The 22,276-nt window shown below is 46.6% G+C and overlaps 1 protein-coding gene across 1 annotated transcript in view; it reads left to right on the top strand.

Annotated features, from left to right (window-relative positions):
• The window catches only part of LOC144824148 (ras and EF-hand domain-containing protein-like), a 304,543-nt gene that overhangs the window by 119,393 nt on the left and 162,874 nt on the right, over positions 1-22,276 (top strand). Inside the window, exon 3 of the mRNA XM_078683278.1 lies at positions 22,122-22,212. Within this exon, the coding sequence (XP_078539404.1) occupies positions 22,122-22,212 (91 nt within the window). The remainder of the gene's footprint in view (positions 1-22,121; positions 22,213-22,276) is intronic.

Here is a 22,276-nt window from a genome sequence, read left to right on the forward strand (position 1 = left end):
TTTATGCTTGTGAATGTCTTGTTGTAATACCACTCTTCCTATTTTTATCTTTACTGTATGGATTAACTTTTATGAAATGCTCTTTTATGATTGTTATATGCAAACAATCGAATAAAGATATTCTAATAATAATAATACTGTTCTTTATCATAAAGGGAAAGTAAGCACCGAACTGGGTGACATGCGGGGTATGGGAACACATGGGGAAAAATATTGCCTTTTAGCGGGAAGTGGTATAGTCCAAAGCTCTGTTTTTAATATAAAATCAGGGCCTTCAATGGTCATATCACTGAAAATACAAGATTTGAAAAAAATATTATTGTCCAGGGTGCTTGTGGAATACCATTTCTATGGGCTGGAATCTAGAGAATACTAAAGTGATTCTGGTATTTTACTGACCTCTACTTGTCATTTTCTATCAAGACAGTTAAATAGAGGCAGTTTGAACAGAAAAAAAAGTCCCTAAGCGGAAGCAGACAAGTCCTAGGGCTGCTCTCCAGAGCCCACAAAGTACATACACATATTGGAATATACTAAAATATATACAAGAGTTATCGAGGCGTCAGAAGCTCAAGTCATGTCTTCCTTTGCATTCTCGACCTCGGGTTTCTGCATTCATTTGGGGAAAATGGACACCATTAGTGTAACCTTGCAAAGAAATACACAGGAGCTGGATAACGTGCTGGCACCTAAGATGGTGTTGTCCATTATTGCTACAGAGACAGAACACGTTTCCAGTCAATGGCTTTCCTTTTACAATCCACTACTATTGTGTGCTAGCTCAACTGAAGACTGCAGCTGCCAGAATGCATCGATTTGTTTGATTAAACCTAGGCCTTGAACTGTAGTTTATTGCTTCCAAGACAATTTATTGCTTCCAGGGCTCCTGCAGGTGGAGGGGGAGGTAAGTGCAGCATTGCCATAATGCAGCAACTTCAGTTCCAGAGATTTATTTTATTTATTTATTTATAAAACTTATAAAGCGCACTGTCGCCTTGCAGGCATCCTGGCGCTGGTGCTCCGGAGAATGAACGGAGGGAACATCAGTAAATCAGCCAACTCAAACCATAGGGAACAGCCAAGTCTTCACGGATTTTCTGAACGGGAGAAGTTTATCCAGTTGCCTAATCTCCCAAGGTAGACTGTTCCAAAGTTTGGCCGCAGCCACCCCAAAAGATCTTCCCCCTGCCCTGACTTTTTTAAATCTAGGGACTCTCACCAGACGTGCTGACGAGGAGCGCAGTGCCCTGGCAGGGGTATACCATGCAAATTTAGCTTGCAGCATTCTGGGTCCAAGCCCATGGAGGGCCTTAAAAACAAGGCAGAGAGACTTAAATCGTATTCTCTGCCTAAGGGGGAGCCAATGAAGTTCGGCCAGGGCCGCGGATGCTGATGTTCTTCTAGGCCACCCCAAGGCCATTCTGGCCGCCGCTGATTGAATTCTTTGAAGCCTATCAAGCAAGAAACTGGGAGACTCGAGCAGAAGTGCATTGCAGTAGTCGAGTCTACTCAGAATTGTACATCTGGCCACCAGGGCCCGAGCAGAGGAAGGTAAAAGCGGCATGATCTTACGAAGGGACCTAATCAGGGCAAAGCAAGAGGATACCGTTTTTGCAACCTGGGCCTCCATAGACAGCTTGTTGTCCAGCATAACACCTAGGTTGCGCACTGTTTTAACAGGAGAAACCCTAGTGGCAAATTCTGGGGGCCAAAGATTATCAGGGAGAGAGTACGGAATCTTGCTCCCCGAATAGAAGAGCAATTCGGTTTTACCTGCATTGAATTGCAGGGAATTAACCTGTAGCCAGCCAGCAACGTCCCTCAAACACTCATGGAAAACCTCAACCGATATTGAATCCTTCCCCTCAAAGGAGAGGATCAGTTGCGTGTAATCCGCATAATTAATCGTATTGATCTTATAGGACATAATCAGGGAGACCAATGGTTTTAAATAAAGATTAAACAAAATAGGGCTGATAGACGAGCCCTGAGGAACCCCATGTGGTACTGGAAAAAATGCAAATTGAAAAGGGGGGAGGGCCACAGCCTGCTGTCTGTCCTCAAGAAAGGAACGGAGCCACCGCAAGGCACAGAGATTACAAATTATTCTGTGTCTGGCTACAGTAGTTCATCCAGGCCTGTTTTTTGTTTCCACCGTGATACTGTTAGTTTCGATGAATCCGTTCTAGTTGCAGGACTGCAGTTACAGAAATCCGACGTCTCACGTGTGTGATTAGTTAAGCCAGTCCCGTTTTGTGCTTTAGTTTAGAATATGTATTGCTATAACCCTGCCTGCGCGTTTCATAATGCAAATGAAAAACATGAACGGGATGAGTTACTCACATGGGACCTGGGAAACGTCTAAGCTGTGTCAGAGTAAAATGAAGAAAAAATCCGAACTTAAGTTACGATGTGAGAACTCTTCAAACTTTAGTTCAGATCCGTTGAGATGTCGAACGACCCCGTCATCTGCGACTCCATTCAAAAGGTGTATTATTATTTTTTTTTATTCCAGCAGAACTTCCCACTCAAGCACATATAGAATCAATCTGTATTCCTGAATTAACATGTTCTAAAGTGAATTGTCGGGAGCTCCTGTGCGGGCCGAGACTGAGCATCACCCTTCCTCTGAGAGCCTGCGCTGCACTCCCTGTTATGTTATGTTAAAAAAATGTATACCGCGCTCGGTCACCAAACGGTTTCATGGCGCTCATAACAAATGCAGAGGACAGGAGCGTGTGTTTACTCGAAGGCTGACTGGAAGAGATACGTTTTCAACATCCTACGAAAGCAATCGTAGGTAGGGCAATGTCGAAGAACTGACGGGAGGGAATTCCAGGTCTTAGGGGCCAAAAAAGAGAAACAGGAACCGCCGTGTTTTTTTCGTTTGATTTTAGGGATGACTAACAGGTTGTGGTAGGAGGAACGGAGATCTCTGGAGGGGACATATCGCTTCAGGCTAGAAGAAATGAAAGCAGGGGCCAGATTAGACAGAGCTTTGAAAACCGTGCAGCCCAGTTTGAAAGTGCAACGCTTAGCCACCGGGAGCCAGTGCAGGCTCCGCAGTAGCGGCGAGACATGCTGGTGCTTAGGTTGATGGTAGACCAGGCGGGCTGCCTGATTTTGCACCAGCTGCAACCTGTGAAGAAGGTATGCAGGAATTCCCGCATACAGAGTGTTGGCGTAGTCAATTCTCGACGTAACGAGGGCCATGATGACAAGGATAAGTGCGTCTCTGGTAAGAAATCTAGAGATTTTACGTATCCTGCGCAGATGGAAGAAGCAGGATGACGTAACAGCACTGATCTGGGGCCTCATAGATAGGTCACTAGAGATGACAACGCCAAGACTCTTCACAGAGTTGACAGGGCAGGGAGGGAGCCCTAGTGAGGGAGGCCAAAAACTCGTTCCATGGGTTGGCAACTCCACCCACCAGCACAAGCTCGGTCTTGGTGGGGTTCAATTTGAGCTGGCTATGGTACATCCATTCCGATATCTCGAGCATGGTGAATTGAAAACTGGTACGGGAGGAAAGGGAGGTGTCGATGGGAAAAATTTACTGTAAATCGTCCGCGTAATTGAAGATAGTGGCTGCGGATTTGCGAAGGGAAGCAATCAAGGGCTGCATGTACAAATTAAATAACAGAGGGGATAGAGCAGAGCCCTGTGGGACTCTGCAGGATAGGGGGGAATAAGAAGCGGAAAAGGTGGACAGGTGCACTGCCTGGGAACGCCTGTCCAGAAAGGATCTGACCCATTCGAGAGCTATGCCCTGAATTCCGGCATTTTTGACACGGTCGATCAATATTACATGATCGACCGTGTCAAAAGCCGCCGATAAGTCCAACAAGACAAGTGCTTGGGAGATGTTATTATCGGCGCCCTTTCTTAGGGTGTCCATAACAGCCACGATGACCGCCTCGGTGGAATGGAGAGGGCGGAAACCGGCTTGCTGGGCCTCTAAGAAGGACGAACTCTCAATGAAAGCGCTCAAGCAGCGAGTGACATAAGTCTCCAATATTTTCCCCAAATAGGGGAGGAGGGAGATGGGCCTGTAATTGCTCAAGACCGTAGGGTCGGCGTTGGTCTTTTTTAGGATCGGTATCACAACTGCCTGTTTGAAGGAGTCCGGGACCACCCCCGTCGCCAGCGAGTTATTAAGTAGTGCCAGGGGAGGGTCGGGGCAGGCCAAGATTTCCCTGAGGACCTGGGGAGGGCAACAGTCATTGGGGGAGCCAGAGCTCACTTTATGCAGCAGTGAATAGAACTCCGAAAGGGAGATCGGGGGAAAAACGTCCAGGCAGCAAGGATTTCTAGGAGGTAAAGAAGGAGGAAAGGAGGATGAGGGCAAGGGTATATTGTTCTTGATGATGGTGATTTTATCTATGAAAAAAGCATTAAGTGAGTCGCACAAAGACTGTGAAGGTTGGGGTTGAGGGGTGACACGGTCGGGAGAGAGAGCTCATTCACAATGGAGAAGATATCCTTTGCCTTGGAGGCAGACTCCATGATTTTTTAAGATGGATTTTTTGTAGGCTCTCAGACGGTCCACAAACTCGATTTTTAGTTGATGGTCGTAGTTACGCCTCCAGCGGCGCTCCGCCTGGCGTAGGGCCAGTTTGTCCAGCTTTAGTTGGTCCGTAAACCATCGCTGGGCGTCGTGGGGGTGCCTAGTTTTTATAGTTTTCAAAGGGGCGACGGTATTACAGGCAGATAGCAGCCATTATTCTAGGAGGGATGCCTGGTGAATCACCAGGGCAGAGGTCGGAGGGACTGTGGAGGCCAGTATAGAATGAAGTTCTACCAGATTGGCTCTCTTCCAGTTCCAAGCAGTAAAATTGGTCGTGGGGGAAGGACGACTGGGGGTAGTCAGATTAAGGGAAAAAGAAATAAAGCAATGATCTGACCAAGAGCAAGGGGTCACAATAGGGGACGAAATTTCAAGATTGGCCGTCCACACCTGATCCAAAATGTGGCCTTTGCAGTGAGTGGGTACTGTGATGTGTTGGTCACAGTTCAGACCTAATAAAAGATCAGAAAATTCCTCCGAGAGGTGACTTTCCCGGCGATCAGAGGGCCAGTAATTGAAATCTCCAATAATCATAACCTTGGCATGGCTAATGACAAGTTGAGAAATGAGGTCACCAAACTGTTGAAGGAAGGAGGGCATAAGATCAGGGGGTCTGTACACAAGAACAACAATAAAAGAGGACCTGGGAGAAGTGAATTTAAGAGTGAGACTTTCCGTTCTGGGGATCGTTGCACAGGCTAAAGTAGTGAAAATATGCTGGGAGCGAATGATGGCTGCCACCCCCCCACCGGCTTGCCCCGCTGGTCGATTAGATTGCAGGATATAATAGCCGGCGGGGATGGCGGCAAGAATATCAGGAACGGAGTCCTCAGTCAACCAAGTCTCTGATAGGAGAAGGATATCCACAGCTCTATCGTCTAACAGCTGGAAAATTTCAAGCTGGTGTTTCACCATTGACCGTGTGTTGAGGTATATCACGGTCAATGGAGTGGCCCCAAGCGGTGACGGTTTGAGGCAAGAGGATATCGGCACAGAACAGGGGATCGGAATCTCACAGCTGAAGGCACCTGGAGGAACAAAGATGCCACAATCCAGAGCGGTCTCTACAGCGTGAGCCTGTAAGGGAATTGTGCGGCAGAGCAATAAAAGGTCAGCGGAAGAGTAGGTAATGAGTTGGGCGTTATGACAGGCCCCGATCGGCCGCGGATGGGCGCAGACGGGCTTAACTTTGGCGCAACTTCGGCGCGGAGTCGGCGCTCCCGCTGCGCTCGTCCGCTGCGCTTCCGCCAGGCCGCCATTTATACAGATAGTTACGTGAGCCACTAGACCGCTAACCTGCAAGGTGGAGAGGCAGGGCGGAAGTGGTGTGCGAGCAGGAAGTGGCGCTCGGTAGAACGACCCTCCGCACAAACGGCACAATGCCGGGGTCGGAACGGGGTCAAGAGCGTGAGGAGCAGGTAAGAGATGCCCAGTAACAAATGAGACAAAACACTTTGCGCAAATAATATAAATTTCAATTTAAAAAGGCAGCTATTAATCAGCTTAGTGAGTAAGTTTTAAAAACAGCAGTAGCGCAATCACACACTCGCAGCCTGAATCGCCGCGTTTGTGAAACAAATGAATACAAATAAGCCCGTTTTCTCTCTCCACACCTCCCCGAACTGCATATTTAACAACTCACCTCTTTCCTCTACAATATCCTCTTTTCACTTCCTCCTTCAAGCTCTTTCTTGTGTCTCCTTCACTTCACCCACTCAAACACACAGTGCACCCACTCACCGCTAAGCATTGCATTTTCTTTCACTTTTGCCTTGGCCATTAATTAACAAATCTCTACCTCCTCCACACACATTTGCATAGAATCACAAATGCAACTGGAATACATGGCCTTTGCTCTGTGAGCTCAGCAGAGCGGCCAAGGATTGGATGACCATGTTTTATGAACACCTTTTTGACCCACTGACAGGCACAGTGCGAAAGTCGCATCTCCTTCAGCCTCAACTCCAGAGCTCTCATTCGTGTTATCAGTTATAAAGACCTGAAGGCGACTCAGTTGAGAGTATGTAGTAAACATGTGTAATGACCTGGGCCTCTCAGCTGGGGGAACAGCCATTACAACGCGGGTTTTACCACGCATTGCTTTTACATCGCATGCATTACAACGCATGCGTTGTTACAACGCGTGGTAAAACCACGCATACCATTACATCGCATGTGCTTTTACAACGCATGCGATGTAATGTGTAATGGCGGCGGCGGCTATTCACGTCGTTGTGAGGAAACTTAGGCTGTTTCCTCACAATGACGTAAAGCAAGCAGGAAGGAGGAAGCAGGATCCGTAGGCGACCCTGGAGAGGAGAGAGGTAAGGGGGTTTGTGCATGGGGTGGGGGTTACTTATGTAGGGTTTAGGGTAGTTTAAAAGTAGTGTGGTAATGTTTGTGTTGTGTGTGTTTTTTTAAAACGATTTAGTGTGTGTTGTGGTGTTGTGTTTATTTAGTGTAGTGTATTAGGGAGGGTAGTGTAATGTTTATGTAGTGTAGTGATTTAGATTTTTGTGTAGTGTTGTAGTGTTTGTTTATTGTAGTGTATTAGGGTTTAGGGTAGTGTAGGGATGGGAGTAGTGTGGGTAGTGTAGTAGTGTTTAGGGTTTAGTGTAGGGGTGGGAGTAGTGTGGGTAGCATAGTAGTGTTTTAGGGTTTAGAGAAGTGTGGGGGTGGGAGTAGTGTGTGTAGCGTAGTAGTGTTTTGGGGTTTAGGGTAGTGTAGTGGTGGGAGTAGTGTGGGTAGCGTAGTAGTGTTTTAGGGTTTAGGGTAGTGTAGTGGTGGGAGTAGTGTGGGTAGCGTAGTAGTGCTTTAGGTTTAGGGTAGTGTAGGGGTGGGAGTAGTGTGGGTAGCGTAGTAGTGTTTTAGGGTTTAGGGTAGTGTAGGGGTGGGAGTAGTGTGGGTAGCGTAGTAGTGTTTTAGGGTTTAGGGTAGTGTAGGAGTGGGAGTAGTGTGGGTAGCGTAGTAGTGTTTTAGGGTTTAGGGTAGTGTAAGGGTGGGAGTAGTGTGGGTAGCGTAGTAGTGTTTTTAGGGTAGTGTAGGGGTGGGAGTAGTGAGGGTAGTGTAGCAATGTTTTAGGGTAGTGTAAGGGTGGGAGTAGTGTGGGTAGCGTAGTAGTGTTTTAGGGTTTAGGGTAGTGTACGGGTGGGAGTAGTGTGGGTAGTGTAGTAGTGGTTTTGGGTAGTGTAAGGGTGGGAGTAGGGTGGGTAGTGTAGTAGTGTGGTAGTGTTTTTGGGTTGGGGTAGTGTAGGGGTGGGAGTAGTCTGCTGTGTAGGTGTAGGGATAGGGATATAACTTACCTTGCATACTTTTACCATAAGTATAGCTTTACCACGCATGCCTTTGCGATGTAATGGCATGCGATGTCATTGACATCACGTTGTAATACCCGCGTTGTAATGGTATGCGTGGTATTAGAATGCGATGTAATGACATACATCCCTCAGCTGAGTTCTTTCAGCTGGAGATCCAGGGGTCTTTGTTCGCATGTTAGCCCAGCGGGGGAAGCCTCCATAGCACACCTAGGGGCTGTCAGCAAACCTCGTCAGCACAGCCTGACGGTCTGCATCTCTGCTCTTGTGACCCTGCGCGGCTCACATACAACCAGAGCAGGCCCGAGAGGGAGAAAGTGACGTTTCGCTTTGAGTTCAAGCGATCTCTGCTGGATCACCGTTACGAGCGCTGCGCCTCGAAGACTCCTTGTACCTCAAAGGGTTGCATGTCTTCAGGGACACCCTTTTCCTGGCATGGCACTGTGCTTTTCTTTAACAACACAATGCACTGTCCTTTAACACACTACATTGAGGGAGTTGTAGTGCTGGTTCTTTTCAACTGCGTCATTGGGCCAATTAGCAACTGAATACAATGATGCGTGAAAGGAAAGACCAGGACTGGAGTCCGGTGCAGGGTGCTATCAAAGGCGTAGATTCACTTGGTAGCATTAGGTAGTATCTGTCAGTGGCTCTCAGTACTGAAGTGTTTTCGGTACCACAAGACGTGCACCTTAGGAGCTATGGAACACTGGGTACTGGTTCCAGTTACTGCATAGTTACCCACTGTCCCCATACAAGCAGTGCTTAATTTGAGCCGGTGGTTTCAGTGTTCGGCACGGTCACTTATTTGTCAAAACCGGTACTTACAACAGCTGCCACATAGCGGCGCTGTCTGGCTAATTTAGAGATTAGTAGTACAGTAGTTTATTTTCATAATGTAAATTAAAAATGGCTAATAGCTGCCAGACAAGCCATTCCTATAGCTTTGGGGGCCTGAAATAGCGTGAATGTTGGCAGTGCTGGCAGGGGCCAAGGCTGATGCAAGATGCAGTGGCCTGCTGACTAGGGGCTCGGGCACTTTTTTTTTTTTTTTTACAAATTAAACACTGCATACCAGGCATGGACCTAAAAATTGGTCACTGGTACGTGTAGTCTATAAAGTGAGGCATGCAATGGAGATTGATCTAGAAGGAATGTATAGACACCAAATTGAGATCAATAGATTGCACTGATTGCACTTTAAATCTCCTATGCTGTAGCTGTTCTTCTGTGAGGAAATCTATTTTTCCCCTTTCTCTCCAGCCCGTTTATTTTGTTCTGGCATATGGTATCTCCACTATAATAACTGAGGGATCTGGGCCAGGATCTAGCTGCATGAGCTCTGATCTGAAAAATGAGCCAATTTTTTAGCTGAAGAGATGCTGTAATTGACACTCTACCTGGCCTATATATATGGGCATTTCATTGCCATTTCCCCTCCAGGCATGTGTTTTTAGAAGAGCAGACAAACCTGTGTGTATGGTGGCAAATATGCCCAAGTCTGGCTGAGGGGCTGCTAAGGGCTAAATTCTGGTCTTTATCACTACTCTGAATCCCTGATACAGCACTGCACAGCATGTCCTGTAGGTACAACTGGTATACACCGAAAAGTCTGACTGGCTTCAGCCGCCTGGTTAGCTGGGTCGCCACAACATGCACCACTTCTTTGGGCGCACACTTCTGTCTTTCCAGGTCCGAGTGACTCAAAGTCTCCTTGCACTGAAGTGCTTGGTACATTCATCTTGTTTTCTATTTCCATTCTCCAGAAATGTATGAATGGAATTGATCATCTTACATAAGGTACACATAATGAAGCAGCTCAGTAATGAGTCTTGTCAGCGTCTATGTGAGCGTACGCTGACGATACCCAAATTGTCCTCTCAGTTGCTGGCAATCAACAGGAATCAGCTGCCAATATCCACAAATGCATGCCACAAGTTAACAACTGGATGCTGTGCAACTGCTTAAAACTAAATTCTGACTAAATGAAAAAACTACTACTGTGAAACAAGATCCCCCTCTGGTCCCTTGATTGGTGGTCAGTTAATCTTGGATCGGTTCTGACCCCAGTAAAAAAGGTGAAGAATCTGTGGGTGACAATTGATAACCATCTATCTGCTTTTTTGATGCTAAAAATTCAGAGAAAGATTCTGCCTTTTATTCCACTGGAGCTAAGGAAATTAGTAGTAACCATCCTTATCCTGTCCAAAATAGATTACTGCAATGGTCTGTACATCATTCTACAGAAACGGCTTCTCTGTAAGTTACAGATCCTGCAGAATTCGGTGGCACGCTTATTGCTCGGAATACTCAGACAAAATACAGTCTCAATGGCATTATTGGAGCACCACTGGCTGCTAGTAAAGAATAGGATAGACTTTAAGACGCTTTGCATCGCTGTAAAGCCTTACAAGACGAAGGTCCCCACTGCTTTAAAAAGACATTCGTTAGATACACTCCTTCGAACCACTTCGATCCTCTTCAGTAGGCAACCTCATGGTGCCCAATTTTAAACTAGTTTGCTGGGGGGAAGAAGTTTTATCTAAGGCACAACTAAAGGGTGGAATGCCCTACCTTTCCACTTAAAGATCAGTCTCTGTCTGTTTTTAGCAAGAATGTAAAATCTTGGCTTTTTTAACTATTGCTCCCTAGCCGGGTTTACAATCTTTAACCTTCTGTGTTTTGATAGCGGGCAGACGCCCTCGGGCAATCGAGCGCTTTATAAAATAAATTTTTTATGTCATAGCAGAATAGATAAGGATGGTATTTGCACAGTGCAAACTTGAGTCTTCGCTATGTTCCCTCGGATTAACCTTTATCTCAAATTGAGGCTGAAATCACAATTTCAAAAACATTGCAATTACAGTGAAGCAGATTTTGACCCACCGTATACGACAGAGGAGTATGTTTGCAAACAATTAAGGTTTATTTGCGAATTAGTAAAGTGATAGTCTACAATGAAATCAATAACATGTGAATCAAAATTCACCTAAACACAATTTACATGAATATAATCCATATAATTCAGTTAGTGAGTGCTGGTATTGCGTTATTAAAGGCAACATATGCAAATCGTCATATCCATAAAGAAAACGCCCAACTGCTAAGCTACTGTTGTGGCCAAGTCGGGAAAATTCAGAAGCAGAAGTAGTCCGCAAATAAAGCATCAAAAGAAGATCTAAATAAAGGTTCCTGATAGAATGAGATGGAATGTGCTTGCTCTGAAGAGTAACTCTATGAACAGGAAAATAAGGATTGGTCTCAGGAGGCGGGATAGGACATCCACCTGAAAATGTGGACCAGGAAAGAGATCTTACGTACTAACATGCTTCACACAGTTAAAACATAAGTTTGCTCTAATTCACACATTTTTCAGATTCCCACTGAGTAAGAACCAATCAAAACCCCCATTATCTCTCTGTTCTTGGTGTAGGCCTCCTTCTCACAGTTTATACAATGCCCTCCGATCGGCCTGTATGATATTGCACATAGGAATATTCACCTCCTTCGTTTCCTATCCTGTGCAGGTGCTGAAGTCACTGTCCAAACTAGATAATTGATACTTTACTACCTTCAGATTATAAGCTAACAAAGAATCACATTCATAAATGAGCAAACAGTGACTCTGGTGCTTGAAACAGATAAAGTGTTATGCACAGCAAGCAAAAATGCAACGTTTATTTCAAACATGAAGTAAGGCAAGTAGGACTACTCTCTACAATCTTAAATTGTGCATATGTTAACTAAAGTTAATCAGAAACGTGATTTATTCCGTTTACTAAATATAAAGCCATGTGAAAAAATGATATGCGAAATAATATTCAAGATAATGACTTAGTCATGTATAAATCATGTAAATCACGCAGTGTTTATGCGGGTTACAGATTAACATATGATTAAACGCAAATATATGATGGTGACACAGTATCGCCACAGTCCTCCAGAATCTCTGTTGGGTTCACTTCAAACTGAGCCTAAAAACATGTGGGTGAATCTTGACTTTTTGCCTAGTTGAATGTGAAGTCAAGACACACCTGACCTCTTGACTACAGGTGCTGAGCCAACCCTGAGAATCTTCCAGGGGGTGGCTTGAGTCAGCTTAATCTTGGCTTGTTAAGTCAAAGATCATATCTTGCCCTGTCTCTCATGATGTCCAGGGTGGGTTTTCACAGTGGGTTTTGCGACTCTAGACTCCACCACCCCTGCTGTGCTACAAGGGCTGCCCTGCATGACGGCATCAATGATGCCCTTGAACCAGTTATTTGATGGACGTCATAGCTCCACTGAACTCCTTTGTTTTTGCGTTTAGCCGTACACGAGGGACGCAAACATTTGAAGACGAGTGAGTGTGGTCCTCTAGCAAGTCTTATGGTCTGAAATGTTGCAGCACCCCCAATGATGATGAGAATCCAAGTACAGCTACTTACCACCATTTATCTTCACGTAAAGGTGCGGATGTAACCAGCTCTGCTACTGTGAGCCCTTAGCATTCTGGATGGATAGATAGATATGCTTATTTGCACAATTTATTAAAATCATTGCAGTTCATACAAAAAGGACATTAAAAAGCACTTTCCACTCCCAATTAAAAAGTTCATGTTTTAAAAAAAAAAAAAAGGAAGAAGTTCATAGCTAACACTGCAGAGGTTCATCTGGGACATCTACTGGTAAAAGTGAGTTTAGCTTAATCATGAATTTTACAAATCGGGCTGCCATCTGAGCTGAGTCCCCCTTCATACACTCCTCTAGGGCTTCTTGGCATGTCCGCACATTGAGAGTTCTCCAGAGGGGGCGCAACCAAAAAATTTAAAAGAGGAGTAGGATTCTACAGATGCACAAAACGTGTATTACATTTTCTTCCCCATTGCTGCAAAAACGACACTGAGAGGGTGTATCTGCGTTATACTTCCGTCCATACTTATATGCCGTCAGCGGGATTAGGCTAAAACGTATTCTCATTAGCTGGTGTTACACTAATGGCTTCATAGACGATGACAGATAATGTGGTAAGATTTTAAGATCATAACGTTTTGACGCCCAACTGCCATGGGATAGATTTTTCACGGCTGATGCATCGTGTTCCACTGAGAGGATCTTTGCTTGTTTAGTCAAAACTTTAGCAACCACCCCTATGGGCAGCGAGCTTGCCCATAATTCACGAGCTTCTAGTGCATCCAAGCAGAATATTAAAAATGTATTCCAGGAAGTGCTGGGGTTGTTTAACAGTGACCATATACAGCTCTTCTGCATTCTGGAATAAATGTCACAGCTGGCAAACAGCACTAACCACGCAGGCCAAGCCACACATGCCATTTCCACGCAAGCTGAACACTGCTTGCCTTAACCAGGCATATGCGTGGTTAAGGCAGTCAGGGGTCTAGTAGCAGAGACCGAAAGGAAGACCGGAGAGAGGAAGGATCGGACTTGGGAGGAGGTCGTGGCTTGGTAAGTAGGGCTTTAGGAGGGGGGGCGGAAAGGGGTCGTTTTCAGTGGGGAGGGCGGTGAGTTTTCAACAAGGGGTCGTTTTACAACTCAGGGCTGGGGGAAGGGTCAGTTTTAAGGGCTGGGACTGTTTTATGGCTCTGAGTGGGGGACTGGGGTCAGGGTAGTTTTTTGGGCTGTTGGCTGTTTTAGGGCTCATGGTTTGGGGTAGTTTTTGAGGCTGGGGCTGTTTTAGGGCCCAGTGTGGGGCGCTGGGGTCGGGAGAGTTTTTTGGGCTGGGGCGAGGTGTAGCAGGGCTGGGGGGCTGTTTTTGTGACTCAGGGCAGGGGGGGGGGTCAGGTAGTGTTTAAGACTGAGGTGGAGGGATTGCAGTGCTGACAGGCACTTTTAAGGGCTCAGGGCAGGGGGGTGGGTTGTGAACTTTACTATGCATCTAACTTTACCAAGTATGCCTTTACTTCAGAATGTGTTGTAAAGGCATGCATGGTAAAGGCATGCGTAATAAATGAATGCGTGGTTAAGACGCATTCGTAGTTGCGCCAGCGTTGTTGAAGCACGTGTGGTTTAGCCATGCATGCTTCTGTCATAAACCGTCAACGCTTGGTCAGTGAAGCAGGAAATACATTCAGCCTGCCTCGCCGTGTGCTTCAGAGGAGCACGCGAGCTAGAACTGGACTAACCTGTCGTGGTTGACATGGAGTTAGGAGTGGCCTTAAGTATAGGTGATGCTGCCGGAGAGACAACAAACCACTGATTGAACTTTCCTCGCCACGAGGACACTTCTCAACTGTCTGTCATCGGTGGAGCCCTTGAGCCCAGTTGTGCACGGTTCCATCGGTCAAGCTGCGGTGGACCTATGGGCTCTTCTTGTGGTCTTCAGACGCGACTCTTGGGCGCATGTAGCTGTTTTCTGATTTACACCTTCTTGTTCCGCTTCGTCTTTGGATTTAAATGTAAGAACAAGGAACACGGTTCTGGACTGGGATCGTGAACCAGGCGTGCGTTGCATTAGGACGCCTAAAGTAAGGTTGGGTTTGGGTGTTCTGCAAGCAGTAGAGGCGAGTTGGCAAGTGTATCAAATTTTACTCCCGATTGCTTCTCGCAGGTGTGCTTATTATCTTTAATATTAAGCAAAGTGGTCTTTTGAGTACAGTTGAATGAATATTATTGTCAGTTTGTTTTGCAAAAAATACGGCCAGGTAATACCTTTTAAAACATTTTATATATTTATAATTGTTTTGTAAAGGGCAAACTTTACCCTTGCGGTTTCACAGCGCTGTAAATCCAATAATGGTTTTTCAGGTTACAATCTATATTCGAACATAAAAGTTATGCATGGGGTGGAATGTCGGTGCGCGGGTTTGGGGATTCCAGTTAGAGTACAGCATTCATTTAATGTCAGTGATGTGATTCCCTTTTCAGTACAGAGCCACACCTGTATGATTTAAAGTATAGGTGCACAGGTTTGCCGTTTCCATGTACTATAATTTCCATTCGGAATACATCAATGTATTCGTACTCTGTTTCCATTTGCAGTAACATTAGGCAGTATATCAGACTGGCTTATACATTTCTTGATTTACACCATCTTTAGGGCCCATTATTTTCAAACGTTGTTGAACGATTAGAAAGGAGGCTTCTCGCGTGCAGGTCTCTGCTTTTAAATACGTTTTCATTCGTTTTTCGACAGTGGGGGCAGACGGTGCATTTTTGATGCGGAGTGGGTGGGCACTTGGGTTTTTGGAGCCCGTCATGAGAAAGTTCTCGATAGGGCAGATCTATTTTTATCGAGTGGGAGATCGAGTGGGTTTTTATTTCTGCCTGTACGTGTCCCAGATCCACATGAGACGGAGTGCCCGTGTCAAGCATTTAAGAAGGGGTTTACGATGGAGAGCTTCAGAAACTCAGCCAAGAGAACCCCACCCCAAATCAATGGGAAATATCCACCCTGGACTGAACACCCTCCCCACTCCCATGCTTTTCAGACAGAATGCAAACTTTACTGCTTGCTCGTTACTCACTTATAAAACAAGCACTGGCGTTGCCAATAGGTCTCGCAGTAGGAAAGTTGGAGCTATTGGTTTTGTAAATGACAAAGCCCTTTATGTATTTAAAATGAAAACAAAAATAAAAGGCATTGTTATTTGCAATTGTAATAGCTCCAACTTTCCTACTGCGAGACCTATTGGCAACGCCAGTGCTTGTTTTCACCCTTCTGCGCTTCCGTCCTTACGTTGACCCGTGACTCTTGCCAGGGACTTACTTTATGAATTGATTGAACTGCGGTGGATGCAGAGAGCAGAGCTTGACTAGACCAGGCGTGTGCGCGGCCAAGGGGGTTGGCAGACAGTGCCATTTGGGAGGATGGGTGTACGTTCGTTGAATCTTGAGTAAGCCACAAGACGGGAGTGTTGTGGGTGGCTGCAGATTAAGTGGGAGGTGCATTGGCAGAGTCGGCAGGCCAGGTGAGATGCTGCAGGGCAGGAATTGGGAGACTTGGTTTTAGCAGCTTGTGGATGTTATCCACAGGCCTGAGATACTAGGGGTACTCTAACTCTAGTTATGACCGATTTGCATTGGCAGAGGCGGCTGTGAGCCATTTCCATTTTGGCCGGTGGTAGGTACTTAAAGTGGTACTTGCATGGGGGTGCAAGTAACGAAATGGCAAAGTTGTTGCGATTGTATTGGTTATGGTAAGGTGTACAGTGTATCCCTGTTCCTACTGCATGTTCACGCTTTATTAAACCTTTCACATAAGAAAGAGAGCTCAGTACTGAAATTGGGGGTCGGAGGTCTGCAGGTCAGATCTGCAGTAATAGCAAAGTAGCTGCTGATGCGCTTTGGCGGATCTGTGTATTTAAGCCAGCTTCCAGTGAAAAGTGCTACAGCTCCGGAAAGATGTGCGTGTGTTCAATTCCTGGAATGGGAGCGAGACTCCAAGAGGGGGAACGGGGCGCGTCGTTAGAGTTGAGTGGATTGAAGTACTGAGATGGTACAAATGCTACACTTCAGGATTGAAGTGCACTGACATCTGAGTGTGCGTCCCAGAACTGTAACAGAGCGGTGTGTGTGTGTGTCTTAAACCCTGGATAGCTGCAGCAGGCTGTGTTGTTGCACATCCGAGGTGCCTCGGCGGAGCTGTGGTTTTATCGGCACTGGCAGCCCAGAGTGTGTGACTGAGGCCTCTGGCTCGCTCTTATCAGTACACTTGGCTCTCGGCCCCTGCCGGGGGGAGGGGGCACATGGCTAGGAGCCCGAGGCCTGCATTGTTAGCAGATAGTGTTGGTCTGAGAGATGACTTCTGCTGTTTGTACAGGCTGCTTGCGTTGGTCAGGCTGATGGGGCTGGGGCGCAGATAGATAAACCAATAGAAGCAACCCAAGACGTGTGTCTGTTAAAGGGATGGGGGTGGGGTCTGAGCATTCGATTTACACTTTTGAGTCTGTGCTCCACATGGGGTGACCCCCATGGGCTGTTCTATGCCCTATGGTCCTCACTTATGTGTGTGTGTGTGGGGGGGGGGGGGGAGTTGATGCTCGATTGGCACTGATGTGGGTGGTTTGCACCTCCGAGCCAGACCAATGGTAGCAACGGGCGGGGGCGGTGGTATTTCAGTGTGGAATTGAGAGAGACGGTCGTGCAATGCTTGAATTGAAATCGCCCCTGATAACATCTGTGAAATGCATTCATAGCAGTGTCATTGTAGCCCTTGCAGGCCCATGTGTACAAAACATTCGTAGGTGCATTTCGTTCATTCACACGAATGAACAAAAAGACGCCTGGGACCAGACCTATCCTTTGTGAGGTATTTTGGGGGGCGTGGGCTGCTGCTAGTGCTGAGGTATGGCAAAGCTAGCGCCCTGGGGAGCGGGTCTTGCCCCTGAGAGCACATTCAGCTAACCCAGTCATGGCCTCCTGGGACTGGTGTGCAGCAGGGGGCTGTGGCGAGTCACAATGGCGAGGCGATAAGGAGTGGCACCCGGGGCTGTTTCTGTAAGACTAATTTACCCTTTTGTGGTAATGGATGCCGTATCGCGCCTGCGGCCTCACGGTCTGCGCCACTCCCTGATGGGTATTATTTAGCGTGGTTTTCTTTTCTTATTTAGCATAAGCACCAACAGGGATCAACGTTCATACTTGGGACAAATACTGAGAACGGAATGATGGCTAGGGGTGTCCTTTGCACAGAACACCACATCACAGTACAAACAAGAGACGTGTGTACTAATCCCGGCTTCCCAACCAGGCCTTATTTCTGTGCTCCTGGGCAAGTCACTTCGTCTCCATATCTCCACTGACGAAACTCAGTTAATCTATTGTAACGGGCATTTAAAAAACATACTTTTACATCTCTTCCGGTTGGATAATTAGGGCATGGGAACTTGAGTACCGAGGAAAAGAAGGCCCATGTCTGTCATGATGTCACCGAGCCTGTAACTAATTAAACATCTGTTTTTTCTAAAACTCCCCATGAGGCTGAATGCATGATTTGCAGCACGTCTCAGGCACGGCGACCCCTCTGTCTCCGGGGGCTGCACGTTCCCAGCGTCATCTTCAGTCTATGGCAGTAGCTGTCTCCAAAACCAGGCAACGCCCGCAGTTTTCCACGAATTCCCCTCGCGTTGTCATTCTGAGTGAATGAGTTTTACTGTAAAGCATGCACGACGCAACTGCGACGCTCTGAGATGGAACAATGGTTAGGGTCCCAATTTTAGAAATGCTTGGATTCATATAAATGTAGTAAGTTGTTTTGTAAAGCACTGTAAACTGACTTTCAATTACTTCCGAGCATTTTAAGAGAACCAAAATCTGTGATACGCTCACCACTTTAAAAGACGCAGTCATGAAAATAATGGTGCGAGGGCAGCAGAGAAGAATGTAAGCATGAAGTGAAGAAAGGGGAGGAGAAGTGCAGATAGCAGTCATGAAAATAATGGTGCGAGGGCGGCAGAGAAGAATGTAAGCATGAAGTGAAGAAAGGGGAGGAGAAGTGCAGATAAACAGGCATAGGGGAGGAGAAGCCGCAGAGCGCACGCTGGGCGAAGCCCTTTGATGTGCTGTAAGCGGCCGGGAAACTGAAAGTACGGCCGGCCTGCGGCCGGCCATGAATAATTAGGGGAGGAGAAGCCCTTGCCGAGAAACTGAAAGTAGGCCGTGAATGCGCGTGCTTGTTTGCTCACGTGATTCACATGAACTTCAAGAAAAACGCAGCAAAAAGCCAGTGGTTTCACGAGGATTTTGAGCACTTGAATTCTCGCTCCCTCAATGCGCTTGCGCGCATTGTAGGTCACGAGACCTAAAAAACGAGCTGAGCTCGATCCGGGTGAGGGCTGCCGCTGTCCCCAGAAGGCTGTGCCTCGGGGCTCTCTGGCACCTTCAGGGGTTGGAGGAAGGGACGTCACCAAAGCGCCGCAAGAGGTTTGGACGACCTGTCCTGCCGCAGTAACTTCCTGTATGCATGCTTTACTGATGATTTAGCGATTCAGATCAATAATTTCTCTGTGATGTCGTCAATATGCAAATAAGCATGTTTTGAATGCTACCTCTCTTTGGTCAGAGAATGATGTCAAATATGGTTTTAATTTGCAGAAGAGCATTGCTGCCTGCGTGGCTGATTCCACAATGAACTCTTTAATGTCCCCTGCTATTATTAGAACTGCTTTTTAGGTCCAGGTCTACTAGACAGCACAGCTTTCTGGTTTGGAAAGACTTCTTGGAGACTTTCAGAAAGCATCCCTAAGAATACATTCCACTCATTGCTTACCATTGCGTTTGTGTTTTGTAACTATCAGTTGCTTTCTTTCTATTTTGAGGCGTTGTTTTAGGCTGTCCAGCTTGTCTTTGTCCCTCCCACGGAGCAAAGTGTGTTTACTGTATTTTTTCCGCAAGTGCTTGCTTTCTGTAAACAGACCTTACAATTGTGTTCTTGTCTTGTCACATTAGCAGTGCTTTCAAAAACACATCTCAAATGTTGGACTCTGTCTTATGAAGGAGCTTGATGTTTACTTTTCTTTCTCTGATTTTAAAGTGAGAGGATTTATGTGACTATGATGCTGGGTACTGGGGGTGTGCTGGAGTAAGCCTGTAGAAAGTTATTTTTTCCTAGCACACAACATAATTTAAATGTCTGTAAATCCACTATGCCAACATTTCAGAATATATCAGAGTTAAGAAAGCACCGCAAAGCACATTTCTTGTAATTCTGAAGTGTAGTGGAAACAAATATTCTAATACAATCAGACCAAATCAATACACTCGGTGATGCCATATCCACACAAATATCATTTGTGCACTATATAATTTATTCAGTAAAACTGTATGTCTGTGCAAATGTAATTGTTATTTCAATTGAAAATGAGTTGTCTGTAATGGCAGAGTGCTACCACACGCTCTACTGCCTTACAACACTCTAAGAAACTCTTCTCCAGTGTACACTGGCTCACTCCACTCTACACCATTCCATGACACTATAAGATGTGTCACAGATCCACAAGACACTCCACTCCACTCTACACCACTACACTCTGTCACTCCACTCTATGCCACTTTACTCCATGGCACTCTACTCCACTCATATCTACTCCCCTCTACTTCAATCTATGACACTTCACAATACTCCACTATAAGCCACTCCACTCTATGGCACTCTTCTTCATTTCACTCCGACACTCTACTCCACCCCACTCTGTGCTACTCTATGCCACTCCATCCTCCAACACTCCACAATACTCTATGCCACTCCACTCTGCCACTGCACTCTACGACACTCTATGGCACTCTGTGACACTCTATGCTACTCTACACTACTCCACGCCATTTTACTTCATGCTACTCCACTCCACCCTTTGCTATTCCACTGTATGGCACTCCATTCTACTCTACGCACTTAACTCCACTTTACGATTCTTTACTCCACTCTTCGCTATGCCACTCTACACGACTCCACTCGATGCCCCTCCACTCTGCTTCACTCTCCTCTACAACACTCTACTTCAGTCTATGCCACTCTACGGCACTCCATTCTATGACACTCCACTCTACTTCTCTATTCTACACTATGCCTCTCCACCCTAAAACACTCTACTCCACTTCACTCCATGACCCTCCTCTCTGACACTATACTCTACAACACTCCTCTCTAGCCCAGGCTACTGTACGCTACTCCGCTCTATGACACTTTACTCCATTCCACAACACTCTACGCCACTGCACTCTGTGCCACTCTACTCCACTGTAATCCATTCTTCAACACTCTTGACTCTCCACTCTATGACATTCCACTCGACTCTACAACACTCCACTTTATGCCATGCCATTCTAACCCACACCACTCCACTTTACTCTACAATATTCTACTCCACTCTACGCCCTTCTACTCTACGCTCTTCAACTCTACAACACTGACATCCTGCTCTATGTCCCTCCACTCTGTCCCTCCACTCTGTCCCTCTCCACTCTGTCCCTCTCCACTCTGTCCCTCTCCACTCTGTCCCTCTCCACTCTGTCCCCCTCCACTCTGTCCCCCTCCACTCTGTCCCCCTCCACTCTGTCCCCCTCCACTCTGTCCCCCTCCACTCTGTCCCCCTCCACTCTGTCCCCCTCCACTCTGTCCCCCTCCACTCTGTCCCCCTCCACTCTGTCCCCCTCCACTCTGTCCCCCTCCACTCTGTCCCCCTCCACTCTGTGCCCCTCCACTCTGTCCCCCTCCACTCTGTCCCCCTCCACTCTGTCCCCCTCCACTCTGTCCCCCTCCACTCTGTCCCCCTCCACTCTGTCCCCCTCCACTCTGTCCCCCTCCACTCTGTGCCCCTCCACTCTGTGCCCCTCCACTCTGTGCCCCTCCACTCTGTGCCCCTCCACTCTGTGCCCCTCCACTCTATGCCCCTCCACTCTGTGCCTCTCCACTCTGCAACACTCTGCCACTGCCACTCCATGCCACTGAATTCCTTTCCACGACACTCTACACCACTGCATTCTACACTCACACTCCACACCATGCCAGTCTGCTCTAAGCCACTAACATTTAGCCACGCTGAACAACAGCTACCCAGGTGTACGAGAGGGCTAAAACACATTGGCAAAGCCAATAGCTTTTGCATAGACAAGAAGGGGAACCGTGCTCGAGTCTCGGCAGAGACGCTGAACATCCTATGATTCTAGGCTAATCACTTTATCTCCCCATGCCTAACAAAATGAATATGTCCATCTGTAATGCAACTGGTGCTCATGTAAAGTGCTTTGAAAGCTTCAGGTCGACTTTGCGCTATATAACTCCCCCCAAAAAAACACATTGGCTTTGTTAATGCTTGTTTATATTCCTACCCTCCACCTTCAGTGTCTTTAATGGGCAGGCAGGGAAAAGATCATTGGATAAGAGACTTTTATTGTTTGAATTTAATGGTTTATTGAACACATTATGTGCTTGCACTATTATTTCTACTTGTTTTCTAGTGGCTTGATATAATAAACTAGTCCACTGTCCCTCACTTAGCAGTGCTAGAAGTAAGGGCTATGCTTCACTGCAGGATCCCTAGATGTCATCCCAGTGATACACCGGGGTAACCTATGCTTGGTGTAAATGAGTGAAACACTAGTTTTGTGACCCACTAGACCCATACCTGGAAAAAAGAAAAACTATGTTCAGTATTACTAGTATATGAGTTAAGTTTGATATGCCCCCCTCCTCCCCTATAGAACTTGGATGTGGTGATGCTGACACTTATTAACTTGTGTGCTTTGTCCGTGTTTTTGTTTGTTTCCTCCAACTTCCTGTTTCTGTGGAATCCCATTGGCAGGAGCGAGGAGGTGACAGCCATGCAGTTGGCGGAACTGGAAGAAGACTTACAGCAGCAAGTGATGAATGCAGAGCATAAGGCCCGAGAAGAGGTGAGCCCAGCTGCTTTCATGTTGGAGTTGGTACTCTGATTCCATGCTCCCCCTAAAGACTTGA

Source organism: Lissotriton helveticus, chromosome 3_1, assembly GCF_964261635.1.
Source record: "Lissotriton helveticus chromosome 3_1, aLisHel1.1, whole genome shotgun sequence".
NCBI lineage: Eukaryota > Metazoa > Chordata > Amphibia > Caudata > Salamandridae > Lissotriton > Lissotriton helveticus.